The sequence below is a fragment of the Tamandua tetradactyla genome, chromosome 10, assembly GCF_023851605.1.
Source record: "Tamandua tetradactyla isolate mTamTet1 chromosome 10, mTamTet1.pri, whole genome shotgun sequence".
NCBI classification, from domain to species: domain Eukaryota; kingdom Metazoa; phylum Chordata; class Mammalia; order Pilosa; family Myrmecophagidae; genus Tamandua; species Tamandua tetradactyla.
In genome coordinates this window covers 79,550,060-79,568,272 of record NC_135336.1, presented here as the reverse complement: position 1 = coordinate 79,568,272, position 18,213 = coordinate 79,550,060, and the positions used below count along the sequence as shown (strand labels likewise).

The window sequence follows — 18,213 nt, the reverse complement described above, 5'->3', positions numbered from 1 at the left end:
CTTATACATGCTGTACTTACACATCTAATGGCAGAGCCCCAAAACATATGAAACCACACTACTGGACAGATTAGAAGGGAGAAATAGACAACTTCAATATACCATTCTGAATATTAAATAGAACAATTAGTCAGAAGGTCAATAAAGAAATAGAATGAGTAATACTTTAAATCAACTAGACCTGATAGAATTATAAAGAACACTTAACCTGACAGTAAACATTCTTTTTTAGTGCACATGGGTTGTTCTCCAGGATAGATCATATATTAACTCACAAAACAAGTCTTAATAAATTAAAAAGAAAACACTGAAATTGTAAAATTTACTCTCTCTGATCATAATGGAATTAGGATATAAATCAGTTAAAGAGTGAGAAATGGAAAATTCACAAATATTTAGATATTAAACAGTGTACTCTTAGACAATTAATGTGTTTTCAAAGACGATACAGTTTAAAAAGGAAATTGAGAGGTACCTTACTGTGAATGGAATGAAAAGTCCAATATATCAAAACTTACGGGATGCAGCAGAGGCTAGTTTCTTCAACAATTGGTGCTGAGAAAACTATATATCCATACATAAAAGAATGAAGGTGAACCTCTACCTCATATCACATACAAACTATAACTCAAAATGTATTAAAGACTTAAACACCAGAACCAAAAATGTAAAACTGCTTGACGAAAACAGGAAAGTATCATCAGACCCTTGCTTTAGGCAATGGTTTCTTAGAGTTTCTACCAAAAGCATAAGCAAAAAAAGCAAAAAGGTAGATAAGGAGACTTAATCAAAATTTAAAATTTGTGCATCAAGGACTTCATTAAGAAAGTAAAAATATAACATACAGAATGAAAACTACATATTAGATGAAAGTTTAAATCCAGAATATACATATTCTGCAACTCAACAACCAAAAGACAAACAGCACAATTAAGAAATGGGCCAGGGTGCATGGGTGGTTCACTTCACCTTTCATGCTAGAGACCTGGGTTCGATTCCCGGACCATGCACACACACACCCCCCCAAAAAAAGGGGCCAAAAACTTGAATAAACATTTGTCCAAAGATGATGTGCAAATGTCCAATAAGCATATAAAAAGATGTTTATCATTATTAACGGTGAAACAGTTTGGGGGTTCCTCAGAGAGTGAAGTATAGAATTACTGTATAGAATGACAGTCCCAATTCTAGATATAGAGCCAAAAATATTATTCTAGGGACTAAAATAGATATTTTAACACTGATTTTTCACAGCAGCATTATTCACAACTGCCAAACAATGCAAACAACTCAAGTATTTATCAAAAGCCGAAGGGATAAACAAAGTGTAATATATACATATAATAGATTATTATACAAACATTAAAAGGAAAGAATTTCCAGTACATGAAATAACAAACACTGAAGACATCACGTTGCATGAAATAAGCTGGACACAAAAGAATAATAGCATGATCATACAATAGTATGATCTCACTGGTATGAAATAATTAGAATAAAACAATTCACTGAGTTAGAAACTAGAATATAGGTTACTGGGGACAGGGGTAGGGTTAGGGAATGGAGAATTATTGTTTAATTGCTTTGATGGAAAAATTTTGGTAATGGAGGGTGGTGATGGAAGTACAGCGTTTGGCATGTAAGTAACTGACTCATATATTTGAATGTGGTTAAAGGGGGACATTTTATGTTGGATATGTGTTACTGGAATCAAATTATAAAAGAAACTATGGGACTGTACAACACAAAGAGTAAATTCTAATTTAAAGTATTGACTATTGTTATTAGTATTGTTTCATCAATTGTAATAAAGTTACATTAATGCAAAATATTATTAATTGGGAAAACTGCACATGTGAGGTGGGTTTATGAACCATCAAGTTCAGTTTAACAATATTTGGGAAAAAATAAAAAAATGTTTAATGAAAAATATATTTATTTTTGAACACTGATTTAATAGTAGGAAAAATATTTATTGTTTTTCAGATATATTTTTCCTAATCAGCCTCCAATGAACGTGGTACTCACAACATTCTTAGGGAATGTTCAGACAATTTTCAAAATATCCTTTTGCAAATCAAGACTTTTTATCCTGTATAAGTAAGAGATATAAAAGATATAATTTGATATTGAGCTTTAGTCTAACATTCAGTCTCAGAAAAATGAACAGGCTGAGCAAACCAATATTTAAAGCCCCAAAGCAAAGCAGAGGAATAAATCTATGACTTAAAATGTCTATTTTGTTAGCAATCTGTTATTAAAAGTAGAGTATTCTAAATGTTTTGTTTTGAACCATGTATTAAAATTATCATGTTATTAAGAAATCACAAGAATAAATAAATTAAACTGTGATATACAATCCTTTGTTTATTTTTACCATTATCACCAAAAAAAAAAAAAACATTTTTACCTAGGTGAAATCCATGGTAACTAAAAATCTTACCATTATATATTAGCATTACATATTATCTTGATGCTTTTCTCCATCTATCTTTTAAATCTGAACGCATATTGAGGTTTCATTTAAATCTCTTGTTAATCCTAGTGTGCCAATAAAGCAGAATCTATGTTTAATTCACTGCTGTGTTGAAGATCACTCAGCACAGAAACTGAAACTTAAGAATTAACGAAGAGACGGTAGGTTTGAGTAAGACTGGCATTTTAAATTCTTTCCAATGAGTTTTTAGAAAATAAGCACCTGGAAATTAGAGATAGTAGTTTAGGTTCTTACTTATTTCATACTGATACATGCATGCAGGTATGATTGGAAAGTAATTCAGAAGTTCTGGGGCATCTTGATCTTGATGAATATGTTTAAGGAAAGGCAATTTTAAATAGCTGAATATGGTGGGTGGGAGGGGCAAGAGTCTCTTTAACACCTTTATAAATAAGGAAATTTATTTATAAATCTCAGGGATCAGAGAGCTCAGGGCTGCATTGGTGCTGGTGTTAGGACAAGCATGTTAACCTCACATGTCCATGTAGGAGCCAATCTGTCTTTGAGCGTTTTGGCAATACCAAAAATGCACATTTCTCTTGATCTCCATTTTCTGTGTATTTCGATCAAAGATTTAGTGATAAGTCTATAATATCCCAAATAAGTTTAAAATTGCAAAATGCAAAAAAAGTATACTTCAATTGAGTAATGAATTACTTTAGGAAATTCGTTTCCTATCATATTTTAGGAGAATTTGAAACTTTCCCTTGGAAATGATGAAGGAGTTGCAGTATAAATCATATCTTGAACCCTTAAGGTTTTGTCTATTTAGGCCCAAAGTAAAGGAAAGAAAAAAAAAGTATCAGAAGGCAAATTTTGGTTTAAATATACAAATATAGAAATATAAACAAACTTGTTGAAAGTTTGAGAATTTGCTTACCATTTACTAAAGATGTTAATCTAAAAAACAAATACATATACAATAGTGGAAGAATAGCAGAACCAGTTTTAGAACAAAACATTTTAAACAAGGTAATCAACCTCACTCCTCTGTGTGTTCTGAATAATATCAGGGTACTTCTTTTTTTCCTGCTAATATGTGGAATGGTAATAAAATAGCTTTCTTGGAAGGTGCCTAACTTTAACAAATGAAATCAGTAACTTGTGAAAGAATCAAATGCCTTCTAATCTACAATATCTTTCATAATCTTTTTCTTAGAAATGTTCAATTTGTCCCTGCTTGTTTTCCTTCACAAATACAGTTTTATGTATGTACATGTGAAACAATGTGGATTTCTTGTCTGCTTTTGAAAAAAAATTTTGCTTTCTCAAAGCATTCTCAATAAGAAAATGCATCTTGTTTCAGTTGCAATCACATTCTCCAACAGAAATATGTTGATAAGAGTATCTTTCACATTACAAATTGGCAACTGTGTGCTTTAAAGATCAGAAAAACGCCAACATTTATTATTACTGAATATTTACTGAGGATGATTTAAATTTTCTTCCTTTTTATTAATGTTTCTACTAAATACTTATGTAGTTCATGCAGTGATCTAAGGTTGACTGTGAACGTTTCATTTACGTTAGCCCTAACACTTTCCAAAGCTCATGTAATTGTGACACCTTATTGGCATCATCTACTCTTCATGTGGAAGTTACCTCTTTGAGGCAATGAACACCATTTTAATGAAATGTAAATGGTGATGCATTTCACTGTATTGAAAATATCAGTTGGTATCTTATGAGTATATAACAATTCAAACTTGAATAAGAAATGAAAATGCTTACCACGTTTGAGACACAAGACCATAAATATTAAAAAGGAACAGGTAAAAGTTTAGGGAGAAATTGACTAATTACTGATAATTAATATAATTCAATTGAAATTATGTTTTGGATTAAATCATGCAAGAAAAGAGAAACAATTTTAAAGATAAGCAATATCAAGACCATTAAATATCTAGCACTGTGAAATGCTCTGCAGCATCCACTAGATGTCTCTAACAACTGACTTTGAATGGCTGCATCCATTCTTAAACCTTGCATCAAATACTGAGACATGAGTTGTATAGGCATTTTTATTTTCCTATAAAAATTCATATTTTTTAAGAAAAAAATGTTTCAATAAAGGTACAAAATAAAAAGAACTTACATTCAATATCAAGGTACATGCTCTTTTGGTGCCCTCCAATTCTACTTGCAGCTTCACAGTCATATCTCCCTGAATCTGACAACTTCACATCTTTTATATGCAGTGATGAGCTTCCATGCTGCCCTTTAACTTCGATACGGCCATCTGGGCTCTGTTTACATCGATTCAGGAAAAAGAAAGATTTTACACTTGTTTTGTAAAAAATCATGACCAAACATACGGCATTTATCTTGCATATAGTAAATGAAAATAAAGTCTTAACCTGCATTATAAAAATACTTAAAAAATTAATAGAGCTATATTTTTGTGAATTATTTAGCAGTTTTACCTCTTCATAATTCCGCTTACATGAAAAATGACATGTATTAACATGTAAACATGTATTATCAAGCTCTCATTTAATATTTTCTTAGCATTTTAGAAAGCTTGCATGTTCTTGGAAAGATTTTGGTAGCTTCCAACTACATTGCTTACAGACATAATAAAACAATGACTAGTCAATACTGGTTAAAATTTACAAATGAAAATAACATTTCTGCTGAACTTATTTCCTTATTTCACCATTTAAAGAAAACTATCTAAATGTATAACAAAGACTTAAAAAAGGCATTTATAGTTTTCAATTTTGCATGAATTCAACAACATTGCTTCTAAGCATAACCCTAATCATATGCATTATAGATAAGTGATTAAACTGTGGTCAACTTTATGTAAGCCACTTTAGGAAAGCCATGGAAATGATATGGAAATGATTAATTCCTTACTCTAGGAATACTGACTCAAGTAAAAAGTCATTGTTTATAATTCAATATTCTACAAATACATTTCAAATGTGAATTCTTATATTCAATATAATTAGCATACCTAGAATTGTTTTCTTAAAATCACATAAAGCCTTTTATAGCATACATAATAAACCAAAAAAAATAGTTGACACATTACATTTTACTTTGTACAATCAGACAATACAATGAACTTTTAACAGTTCATAATTCATTTGAAAACGTAACTTGACTACTAGTGAGTTGGTTCTCTTCAAACTTTCCGACTTGATTGCCACAGTAAAACCTTGCATATGCCATGCATGTATGGTGCAAAATGTGTTATTATTCGAGAAAAAAGTGCTTGTTAATTACTTTTCTATACGACATTCACAAAAATTTCAATACGTTTGTATTATTAGTATTGTTAAAACTTGTGTAATTATTGTTCTAGCTTGCTAGCTGCCAGAATGCAACACACCAGAGATGGATTGGCTTTTAATAAAAGGGGATTTATTTTATTAGTTCTTCAGAGGAAAGGAAGCTAACTTTCAACTAAGGTTCTCTCTTACATAGGAAGGCACAGGGTGATCTCTGCTGGCCTTCTCTCCAGGCCTTTGGGTTCCAACAACTTTCCCTAGGGTGTCTTCTTTCTGCATCTCCAAAGGCCTGGGCTGAGCTGTGAGTGCTGAGATGAGATATGCTGAGCTGCTTTGGCTGTGCTACATTGCACTCTCTCATTTAAGCATCAGCCAGTTAAGTCAAGCATCAGTCATTGCAACAGGCACGCCTCCTAACCGACTGCAGATGTAATCAGCAACAGATGAGGTTCACATACCATTGGCTCATGTCCACAGCAACAGAACTAGGTACCTTCAGCTGGCCAAGTTGACAACTAAATCTAACTACCACAATTATAAAATTGTGAATTATTAATATCAAAAATTATTTCACAACTTTTTAAAAATATGAAGGGGATTAGAATTCAATATGATTTATCTTTTGCTTTTTAATTTCATATAAGCAATTTAATTATTATGTAATTATACCTGGTTACTCAATTTATTGTATGTCAGAAAAATGGTATAAAAAACAAGACAAACATTTAGTTGAGTTGTATTTTGCAGTTAGGTTGGGATTTCTAGGCCAAAATATATATTCCCCATTCCTGCTAAAATAATAGTACGGAGAGGTTTTTCAAGAGGAAGGGTATTCTCTTCTCTAAATTTTTAATATTTTCAGCTGTCAAATTTATTACTTAATTGAGAGAAAAGAAGAAGAAAAACAGCAAAAATTCATAGAAGTGAAAATCAGAATGCTAAAACTCAAAAGCAAGATTACCAGTTGGTTAGGCACAGTAACTTCTTTTCTATAACTAAACAAATATTCTTTCTTCAATACTTTTTGCAATTCTATCTAGATTTTGACCCTATTGAACTGTCCTTCCTTCTTTATATACTGACTTCCCTTGTCTTTCATGACACCCCCAGACTCCTGATTTTTCTCCGAGAGTGGCTGCTCATTACTTTTTTCGGACTCCTCCATCCCTGGAGTCTGACGTGGTACACTCTCTTGAACTCTGTTCTCTTTTCATTCAATGCACTTTGCTCAATTTCATGCCCTCCCACACTGACAATCTGAAATCATTCTGTCTGCAGCGCAGATTTCTCTTTCCCTGGAGCTTTAGATCCAGATATGTTACTTCCAATGCATATTCACTTGATTCGTAGCTGAAACTCAGCCCATGCAGATCTGCACTCAGTCCCTTCTCCAATCTAATCAGCTTCTAGCCAGTGCTGTTTCTTTCCATAAATGATACTAATTCCTTTCCCTGTACAATGTTATACCCTGTCTTCAGTCATATAAATCAGTTTCCGAAACTCTCCCTTCCCCATCCTTCTTTTAATTCCTTTCTTCTATAAATGTTGAGAATTCTCTCTCAACATACCTACCATCATGCTCCACATTATCAATTTCAATTTTCAACAGCTGTATTTCTGCAGAACTATCTGCTGGCTGCCTCACCCATACACAGTCCTTGGCCATGACTGCTATTGACAGGCTTCTATGGATTGCAGAGAGAACAATCTTTCTTAGGCTGCGTGACCGAATAAGACTTCCTGAGTCTGCAAAAAGCCATTGACATTATGTTATTTCTTATGTTTTTCAAGCAAAAAATCATTCCAGCTGCAGAAATGTTTTCTTGTGCAGCTAAGAATAAGTATTTTTTTTTTTAAAGACAAATGTGTAATTCTCTTAACAACTCTCTGAAAGCTTTTCATCTCCCTGGCTCTATAATCATAAATAACATCATATTGTCTCAAAAATAATACCCCCATCCCTCAGCCTGATGTTCAAGGATGTCTGATTTAACATCATCTTTCTCTTCAAGTACACCTTCCAATTTGGATACCATCAATTCCAATTAATTTGAATTACCCTGTACTGTCATGAATAGCCTGTGCTACCCATAAAAATCTTTGCAGCAATGTCTCAAATATTTTTCTCTTTTTCTAGACCACATTTTCATGGAAGCATTCTGCCATATATCCTTTTATTTTTTGTCTAAATACATATTTATATTCAAATGATTCATTGATTATTGTAAATAAATAATTTCTTTTCCTCCCAACTCTAGACATTGTTAAGATTGTAATGCTTTTACTATATTCTTGGTGGAACTTCAGATTTCATCCTAGATGGTATTATAGTTTAATGAATATGAGAGAATATGTATGGTCCCTCATTTAAAAAGTACATGAATAGTACCTGACACTGACACAACAAATTATAGTATTTTTATAAAGCAAATTAAGTTATAGGAAAATGTATATGCTTTTTGGTAAAGAAAATGTAATCATTCAGCTACTACTATATGTTAAATCTAGAATTTAATTAATTTTATTGGAATGTGACAAGATGCCCTAATAAAAATGCAAAGAAGTCTAATTTTTTCATAAGGAAATATATCGTGCATTCACAATATCAAAAAGCAAAATTTAATGACATGATTGTCTTCTTTTGCAAGTATACAGGCTCTTTGTTATAACCTGTTACAAAATTATTTGGGTTTTTCCCTGTGGGGGTAAAAATCGAGTGTATACACATTTAGCGCTATTTAGTGAATATGTTGGTATTTAAAAGTTATTATCACTGCGTCTAAAATGATAAACAGAAATTCCATGAAAAAAGAGAAATTGAAAAAGTTTGTGATCCCCTTAGGAAAGTATAAATCATTTTCAGACTCAGTATTGGCTCTGCAATGGTATGGAATGCACATTGGACTAACTTACACAAAAGACCAAAGTTGGTCCTTCTTATACCTGACATTCTAAAAGGACATTTCTCACTTTGTGCTCCAAAAAAGCATTACTCAGATTTGAAAGAAAATTCATTTATATTTTGGCTTTGATTCAACACTTACTGAAGATTCATTTAAGACATCTGATATTTGATTGAGACAGGCTAATGGGCATATTAGCTATCTCTCTAGTATTCCATGTTCATCACTGCACTGAGTAAGATGATTAGAAAGAAAAGTGTCTGCATATTATTATTCCTATGCTTTGCAGAAATGTACTATCTGAAATTTGATTTAACGTTATATTCCTTTTCTTTTTAGAAGGTCACTTTAAGAACGGCTCATTTGAACAGTACTTCATGTTTTTCATGTAATGATTATTTGTAGAGTTAGTTTACTGTCTTTCCAAGAGTCCCTTAATGATTTCTCTTGAACTGTCCTGTATATCCTGTACGTTCCGTAAAAATCAACATAGGTCACTTCTGAGTTTAGTTGCAACATAAAGAATTATGTCTTTATAAAGAATTTGGCAATTTTAAATGATGAACAATTGAAATTATAACTTGCCACATTTGCATATATTTTTGTGAACTTACCTCCCTAAACATTTATGGTCAAATTTAGAATGTAAATATACTGCATAACACCTCTGAGGTTGGCAGGATCTGATATCTTTCTTCTCTACATTCGTGTCCTTGAAACTCTTCAGTCCTTGACCCTTTTAGTCACTTGAGGAGAGTTGAAGGACATGATGAGTCACCCCACACTGTTTTTTTTTTTGTTGTTGTTTTTTGTTTGTTTGTTTTTTTGGTGCACTTATTCTACAATAAACAGCCCAGACACTGTAGAAACAGGCATGAGTAAAACAAAATAGTTCCTACCCTTAAGGGATTAAATTTTAACAGAGAAGTAACATATTGGTTGAAAAATATCATATAAATGCACCTTGAAAAATACCACGTATGAACACCACAGTTTCATATTGGAGACTAATAAATGAGAGCGAGATAAGGACAGAAAGAGGTTCGCTGAGGAACCAAAGTAAGGATTGAGACCTGAAAATGGCAAAAGAGGAACATTCATGTAGAGATAATTCCAGGTAAAGGCCCCCAGATGCATATAAAAGAACTAAAAGATGCAAGGAAAGTGCAGCCAAAACTGAGTACCCAGCAGCTCTTCTGATATGGAAGAGGTAAAATGGATCTCATGCATGTCACAAGACAAAGGCAGAGACAGTCATGCACCCCTGAGTTATATATTCCCTTTTTCTTATTCCTGATGACCTTATATATTTACTGAATGCAAATTAAACTCCACCTCAAATTTTTAGATGTAGAGGCATGGCTTACCTGATAAATACATAGACAAAAAAGCAGACATTCCCCAAAGGTCTTCATTTACTCCAATTAACTTCTCGAGATTGTGTTACTATCATATTCACTTGCCAAATTTCTTTGGTCCCAGAAATAATTTTAAGCAGAGTGATTTTCTTCCTTCCTTATAAGATTCCTATATTTACTAACAGCATTTATTCTCTTGGCTCTGTGTTTGCTCCCAATTTCCTTACATTCTTCCTAGTTGTATTTCATGAACTGAGCTTTTCGTCAATTACCTTACCTACCACCAGTGTAATTAGATTTAATTAAGAGAAACTGCTTAACTTAGGTAGTCTCTTCACTAGACCCTAGCATGCTTTTCTTCTCTTCCCATAAAGTAGTCAATAATTCATTCAACACATAGGAATTGAATATAATAACAGCAAACACAAACAATAATTACACTTGCTACACACCATTCTAAGTGTTTTATATTTATTAATTCACTTAATTTCCTTAATAACATGCAAGGTTGGGACTATTATCATCTTCATTTTAAAGGTGGGAAAACTGAGGAGCAGAAACATTAAATAACTTGTTCAAGCCCCATAGCTTTTAGAGGACAGCAGGTGAGTGTTCACTGTCTCTGGTCCAGGAGTTCGTGTTCTTATTCAGTCTGCCATGTAGGTCAATGCCTGAATCACAACTATGTGCTTAAACTACAGATTGTACCTCAGCCAGTCAATAGGTACTATGCTGGGCTCTGGGGATGGAAAAATGCATAAGACAAGGAAGGTCCTTGGTATTGCGCTACATATAGCTTAGGAGAAAGAAGGAGAAAGTGCAATGTTGGATATATATTAAGACAGATAAAATTCGGGAGGAACAGTTAATACATTTTATGTAAGCCAGGAACAAATTCCTGTATTTTTGTATAAAGAGAGAGCTGAAAAGTAACTAATAAGCCAGATACAAAACCAGTTGCATAATTTGCAAGGCAGAGTATGAAATCAAACGCTGGGCTCTTGGTTCAAAAATTGTTAAGAATTTCAAAGCAGGGACAGCAGTACATTAAATCAAGTGCATATTGCTAGTGAGAATGTAAAATGATACAGCCACTTTGCAAATAAAAGTCTGGAAGTAAAATCTTTGGAAATAAAAGTCTCCCTCAAAAGGTTAAAATAGAGTTATGATATGACCTAGCAATTCTACTCCTAGGTATGTATCCAAGAGAAAAGAAAATGTATGCCCACACAAAAACACATAAATGTGTGTTCACAGATAGAAACATTAATTATAATAGCTCGACTATGGAAACAACCTGAATATTCATCAACTGAGAAGTGGATAACTAAAATCTGGTATGTTCAGACAATGTAATTTCATTCATCAATAAAAAGGAATGATATACTAATACAAGCTACAATGTGGATGAATCTTGAAAATATTAACTTAAGGCAAAGAGGCTAATAAAGGCATATTGAATGATTCTGTTCACATGAAATGTCCAAAAGAGTCAAATATAGGCAGACAACAAGTAGATTAGTGGTTTCCTAGGGCTTGGGGGAGTGAGAAGATTGGGGTGTAATGGCCAAAGGGTGCAGAGTTTCTATAGGACGAGTAATAAAAATGTTCTAAAAGTGACAGTAGTAATGGTTGCAGGTCTCTGTGACAGAAGCCCAGCAGCAATAAAATACTATTGATCAGGAAGAGGAAGGGAGATATATTATATCTCTCTAAGAAGGATTTATGAAAATAGCTATGAAGTGAGTGGTTGCATAAAACATACTTATCATTTAAAGCTGAATAGTCAAATGTGTCAATTAATTTATCAATACTTAACAGGCGCTAAGCTCTTTGTAACTTTTAACTCATTTAATTTGCATAGCAATCCTATGAAAACTACTCTTATTATACACCTTATACAGAGTGCAAAACTAAAAAACAGCGCAGTTAAGTAACTGTGAATATGCCAAAAACCTTTGTCTTTGTGAATATGTCAAAGATCTTTCATTGTACGTTTTAGTAGATAAATTGTATACGATGTGAATTATATCTCAACACAGCTAAAGACAAATAAAACCTAAGAGCAGGAGATTTATTCTCCTACCAGCAATTGAAAAGATACACAAAAACTTTAAGACAGAGAAGCAGGTGAAGGCATTTGTGATTGAAAAGATCATTCATGTTGGAGAGTAAAGAATAGATCAGAGAAGGGGAAGAAAATTCACTGGAAGACAGCAATAGCAGAGAAAGAGATATGCAGTTGGGTTCCAGAAATATATTGAGGTGAAATCAGCAGTGTTTATTGACTTATTGGATGCAATCTGGTGGGGAAAGAGAGGAGAAAAGGAGTACTTCCAGGTTTCTGTCACACATTCTTGGGTGTGAAAAATCATCTCATTAGTAGGTTGCAGGATGTACATAAAATTATATATACATATGCATATATTCATATTTTAATATAGCAACTACATGTATTATAATAACCTGCATATGCTGTACTCCATATGATAGAATCATACTTTCAAAACTAATATTTAAAATTTAAAAATTTTATCATAAAGCCAAAAGTAGAATAAATATTTCAGTGATTTTTTTTTTATTAAAAATAAATTAGACAGGTGGTTCAGTGGTAGAATGCTTGCCTTTCAGACAGGAGAACCCAGGTTTGATTCCTGGACCATGCACCCAAATAAATAAATACATAAATTAGACTTGGTGGGGTTCTAACTGACAATTACCAAATTGCTGGTTTTCAGAATGTGACCTGAACATTTTATATTACAGCCTGGGTATGTGGTCTACTTTAAGACAAAGCTGTATAACACACTATAAGACCAGCCTGTAGACCCGGACTGCATAAATTTAATCCTGGATCTGCCACTTATCTGTTCTGTGCACAGGATTAGTTACTTAACTGTACTGTTTTTTAGTTTTGCATTCTGTATAAGGTGTATAATAAGAGTAGTTTTCATAGGGTTGCTATGCAAATTAAATGAGTTAAAAGTTACAAAGAGCTTAGCACCTGTTAAGTATTTGATAAATTAATTGACACAAAACATTTGACTATTCAGCTTTAAATGATAAGTATATTTTATACAACCACTCACTTCATAGCTATTTTCATATATCCTTCTTAAAGAGATATAATATACCTCCCTTCCTCTTCTTGATCAGTAGTATTTTATTGCTGCTGGGCTTCTGTCACAATCACATAAACCACATGTCAATTATTTATACTAACTCTTTTGCATATGAATAATATTTAAGATACTTAACAGAGGACTAAACTATAACCAGGACAAAAAACAACTATGAAAAATAAAAATAAAAGCATTGTTGATCAATACTAAACATTTCACATATAAGTGATTATATCATTTAATAATGCAATTTATATAATAAACAATAAAAATTAATATAAAATCCTAGATATTGAATTTGTGTGTAATTGCTGCGACATTTTGTGGATGGCACAGATGTATTCTTGAGTCTTTTGTTGGACAGGATGACCTTCCATGCTTAAATCTCATAACTTTGGTGTCAAAGGCCAGTTTCGAGGGCCTTAATGAGAAATGAGCTCTGAGTTACCATTCAATGGTTTTAAACTTGGGATACTCAAATGATCAGGCATTGCATCCACCAAACTCATGAGCCAAAGCCATAAGAAGTAAACTGCCCCCCATGTCTATGATTTCACTATTACATCATCATTAGATATTACATCTGTAACTTGAAATCTAAGAAAGTAAATTTAGAATTAAGAAAGTGCATGCAGCATGATTTACTATAAGTTTGGCATTATTTTGGCTATTCTCAAAAATATTTATGATTTGTTTTTTTCTTTTTGCAATTTTAATTTAATTGAATGATAATAAAGCAAATTATTTGATATCAATGTTAAGAAATCCTGGCTATGTGTTCAAGCTGTAGGTATTGTGCTAGAGTAGAAAGCCAGGACTTTAGGTTATCGATCCATATAACATTTCATTATTTTCTCCAAGGTTAAGAAACCAGGAATAATAGGATGATCACAGCTAGATTTGAATTTCCAATTTTCTTCACTTTCCTTCAAATTGGAATGAAGAAGATTAAGACCACTTATTTAAAAATCAATAAGGGATAAAGAAGACAAGGAGAAACTCTGATCTAAAAATTACATCCTACCGAGGTAAAATTTAGTCTCAAATCATACAAGAATCAAGGATACTGACCCAATATCTGAAAGAATGAAGCAAATGATATTCTGAAATCTTTCCTCTTCAACATTTATTATAACACTTGGCCAGATGTATTGCAATGATTTATGCCACATAATTGGACTCGCCTTATGAACATTGATATCATGTGATTGAACTATATTGCTCTGGAAATAATACTGGTAGTCATTAAAAATTACTAACTGCATTGTTTTATGAACTTGATAAATACATAGGTAATCTGGTTCAACAATGTTTTAATCCAAGTTTTTTAAAGAAATTCCTGACATAAAGATCAAAATATCCTATTGGAAAATAGGTAGAGGACAATATTAAAAACTGTAAGAATTGGAATGGCAAAATAATGAAAATTGTTGAAGCTGGGCGATAGTTATATAAAGTTTCATTTTACTATTCTCTAGATTTTTTTCTCTGTGGTAGAATTACTTCTCACATTTTATCACGAAAATTTTCAAACACACACCCAAGATAGAAAGTGTTCCTATGGTCCGGATTGTGAATTGAGAGAACATGTGAAGCAGCTCAGAACCAAACTGAAACCTGAAGCATGCCCCTGCAGCCCACTTACTACTCATAATTTTTTGTATTGAAAGCCACTGAGATTTTAGAAGCAACACAAGTTTACTAGTGTGCAGTACCCAGTGATCATTGCTATTACCCACATTTGGTGACGACTGTATGAAATTATTCATGCCCAGAGCGAACAAGATGATACATATTGTTATTATTATCAGTGATATAGTTAATAACCAGATTCTAACACATGTGGAACTCTAGTTCAAATCAGAGACATATTACAGGTTTTTTCATTTAATCAGGAAGTACAATACCTAAAAGGAAGCAGCACAATAATGTTATATGTGGGTTGCTTTCAAAAGTAGCTTATGTACAGAATATATTCAAAACCCATTCTAAACCTTCTTTGACTGATACTTACTTAGGGCATGGAAAAGATACAAAAGTGCTCAAACAATATTTTAGTCTTTATTTTTCCTTACAGTGTTTCATTTGAATGGGTTTTATTGTTATGTCTTTGATTTCACTATTTTTTTCTTTTGAAGTGTCTAAGCTGCCTTAATACCATTCAATATATTTTTTAACCTTAGGCATGTTTTGTTCTATCTTTCAATCTCTAGAACTTTCATTTCATCTATTGGGAGGAAGAGGCTGATGAATTACAGTAAAGAACTGTAAATTGCTCTTTCCACTCTGAGGCTACTGGTGTCCCTTACCTACTCTTGCAACAGGCCACTTGTGGAGTGGGATCCTGTCACTACAAAGGACATAAATATTCTCTTCCCTAGGAACAAGTCTGTAATCAGCAAATCATTGATCATGGTCTTTGATTAGCGAATTCAGAAGGCGAGGGGCCTGGATTGGAGGGCAGTTATTGTTTCAACACACCCCTGAAAAAGGTAGCAGCGACCATTGCTTCAACCCTCCCTTGACTGTGGTGGAAGCAGTAGGGATTCAACAATGCAGCTCCTCCTCAGAGCTCTATGAGACACCGAATGGTAGCTCAACTTTGGGGAGCCATTGGGGAGTTGTTGGTATCCTTCCTGATCCCCTCCCCTGGGCCCTTTCAGGCTGGTCTGTGCCCTTTGTGGGTCTCTAGTCCTGTATTGGTGGGGAAAGACTGACTTGGGAAAATCCTCTTAGGTGCCATTTCCACTAGAATTTGTCTCAATGTGAAAATAGCTTGGGGCAATAAAAGAAAAAACTATAGTGACAAGGAGTCTGGGGCAAAGGCTTATAGGCTGGAAATACCTATAAGCAAACAGGACAAGACAGAGGCCCAGAATGACTGGGAAAATTTCACCAAACTTTTCTATCACTTTGGGCAGAACTAGCTGATAGGAGAGCTGAACTTCAAGGAAATCTCTGTCTTGTCACCATCTGGTTACAAAATCAAGAAAAAGATGGCTTAGGGAATAAAATACATTATTTTAAAATACACAGGGTTCAACAAAAAATTGCAAGCAAAAAAAAAACACAAGAAATGATACAAAAGAAGAGTAAAAAAATTTAGAATAACAGCAAATGAAGAGCACAAGAAGATAGATAGTTCAACAAAGCATTTAAAAATTATCTTAAAATGCTCAAAAAGATGAAAAAAAATTCAGAGAAAGGACTAAAGGATATTGGGGAAACAAGGAATAAGCAATATGAGCCTATGGGAAGAGTTAGAAATTTTGAAAAGGAACCAAACAGAATTATTGGAGTTGACGACCATGAGAACTGAAATGAAAAATGCCCAGAAGGTTTTCAAGAGTAGATCGGAGCTGCCAGAAGAAAGAATCAGTGAAGTTAAAGTCAAGAGACTTGAAATGAGACAGGCTGAGAAGCAGAAAGAAAAAGAAACATTAAAAGCAAAAATATTCTAAGCAACTATGGGACAACATCAAGCATCCAATATACACGTTATGAGAGTCCCAGAATGAGAAGAAAGAGAATAAGGGGCTGAAGGAATAGCGAACGAAATAATCACAGAGAACTTTCCAACTTAGCAAAATACATGGATAAAATAGCATGCACTTACGCATTTCCTATACTTTACTGGTTCCCCTTCTTTTCTTTCTTGTATTTTCTTCCACTGATAACTTTATACATTGTATGACTAAATCTATACATTATTTTCATTAATATTTGTGTATTTGCATTATAGGAAGTAAGCAAATGGGGTTACATGTCAAACAATATACTACAATAATACTGGCAGTTATAATTACCCAATGGTTTCCCTATACTGTAGGTCTTTATTTCTTTATGCTGCTTTGAAACACACTAGTGTTCTTTCCTTTCAGTCTAAAGAATTCCTTTTAGTATTGTGTACAGGGCAGGTCTAGAGGTGATTAACTCCCTCAGCGTCTGTTTATGTGAGAATGACTTAATTTCGCCCTCATTTTTGAAAGACAATGTCACTGGATATACAATTCTTGGCTGGCAGTGGATTTCTTTAAGCACTTTTTGTATTTCATTTCACTGCCTTCTGGTCTCCATGGCTTCTGATGAGAAATCAGCACTCAAACTTATTGTGACTCCCTTTTAGAGTTGAGCTTTTCCCTTGCAGGTTTCAAAATTCTCTCCTTGACCTTTGCCTTCAATAGTGTGATCAATATATGATAAGGTGTATTTTTCTTCTTTATCCTATCTCATGCTGTCTGAGTTCCTTTTATGTGAATATCCATGACTTTTGCTAAATTTGGAAAGATCCCTGTCATTATTTCATTACCTATTCCTTCAGCCCCTTATTCTCTTTGTGTTGATTCTTCTTTATTGCATCACGTAAGACCATATGTTGGGTCACAAAACAAGTCTCAATAAATTAAAAAACATTGAAGTTATATGATGCATATTCTCTACCACAATGGAATGAAACTAAAAATCAATAACAGAGTGAGAAATGGAGAATTCAAAACTATTTAGAAATTAAACAACATATTCTTAAATAACCTATGGGTTAAAGAGGGGATCAGAACTGAAATTAGGAAATATCGTGAGTTGAATGAAAGTGAAAGTACAACATAACAGAACTTATGGAATGCAATGAAGTAATGCTAAGAGAGAAATTTATAACTATAAATTCTTAAATTAAAAAAAGAAGGAGGACTTCAAGTCAGAGACCTAACCTCAATACTGAAGGAATGAGAAAAGGAAGAGGAGACTAAACCCAAATTTAGAATAAGGAAGCGAATAGAGATTAGAGCAGAGATAAATGGAATAGAGAGACTCAACAAAACCAAAAGTTGGTTCTCTGAAAAGATCAATAAAATTGGCAAACTTTTAGCTAGACTGATAAAGAGAAAGTTTACAAATAATGAAATGAGAAATGAAAAGAAAGCATTACTAACAATGCCACAGAGATAAAACTTCTATAAGATACTGTGAACAGTAGAATACCAATAAATTAGACAACCAAAATTAAATGGTGAAATTCTTAGAAACACACAGACAGCCTATATGGATTTAAGAAAAAATGGAAGATCTCAAAACCCAAATTCCAAGTAAAGAGATTGTATC

General features: G+C 33.2%; 1 protein-coding gene across 2 annotated transcripts in view; it reads right to left on the bottom strand.

Annotated features, from left to right (window-relative positions):
• The window catches only part of NCAM2 (neural cell adhesion molecule 2), a 556,652-nt gene that overhangs the window by 144,437 nt on the left and 394,002 nt on the right, over positions 1-18,213 (bottom strand). For both annotated transcript variants that reach the window (XM_077118759.1, XM_077118760.1), the window contains exon 9: positions 4,593-4,743. In XM_077118759.1, coding sequence (XP_076974874.1) covers positions 4,593-4,743 — 151 coding nt within the window. The remainder of the gene's footprint in view (positions 1-4,592; positions 4,744-18,213) is intronic.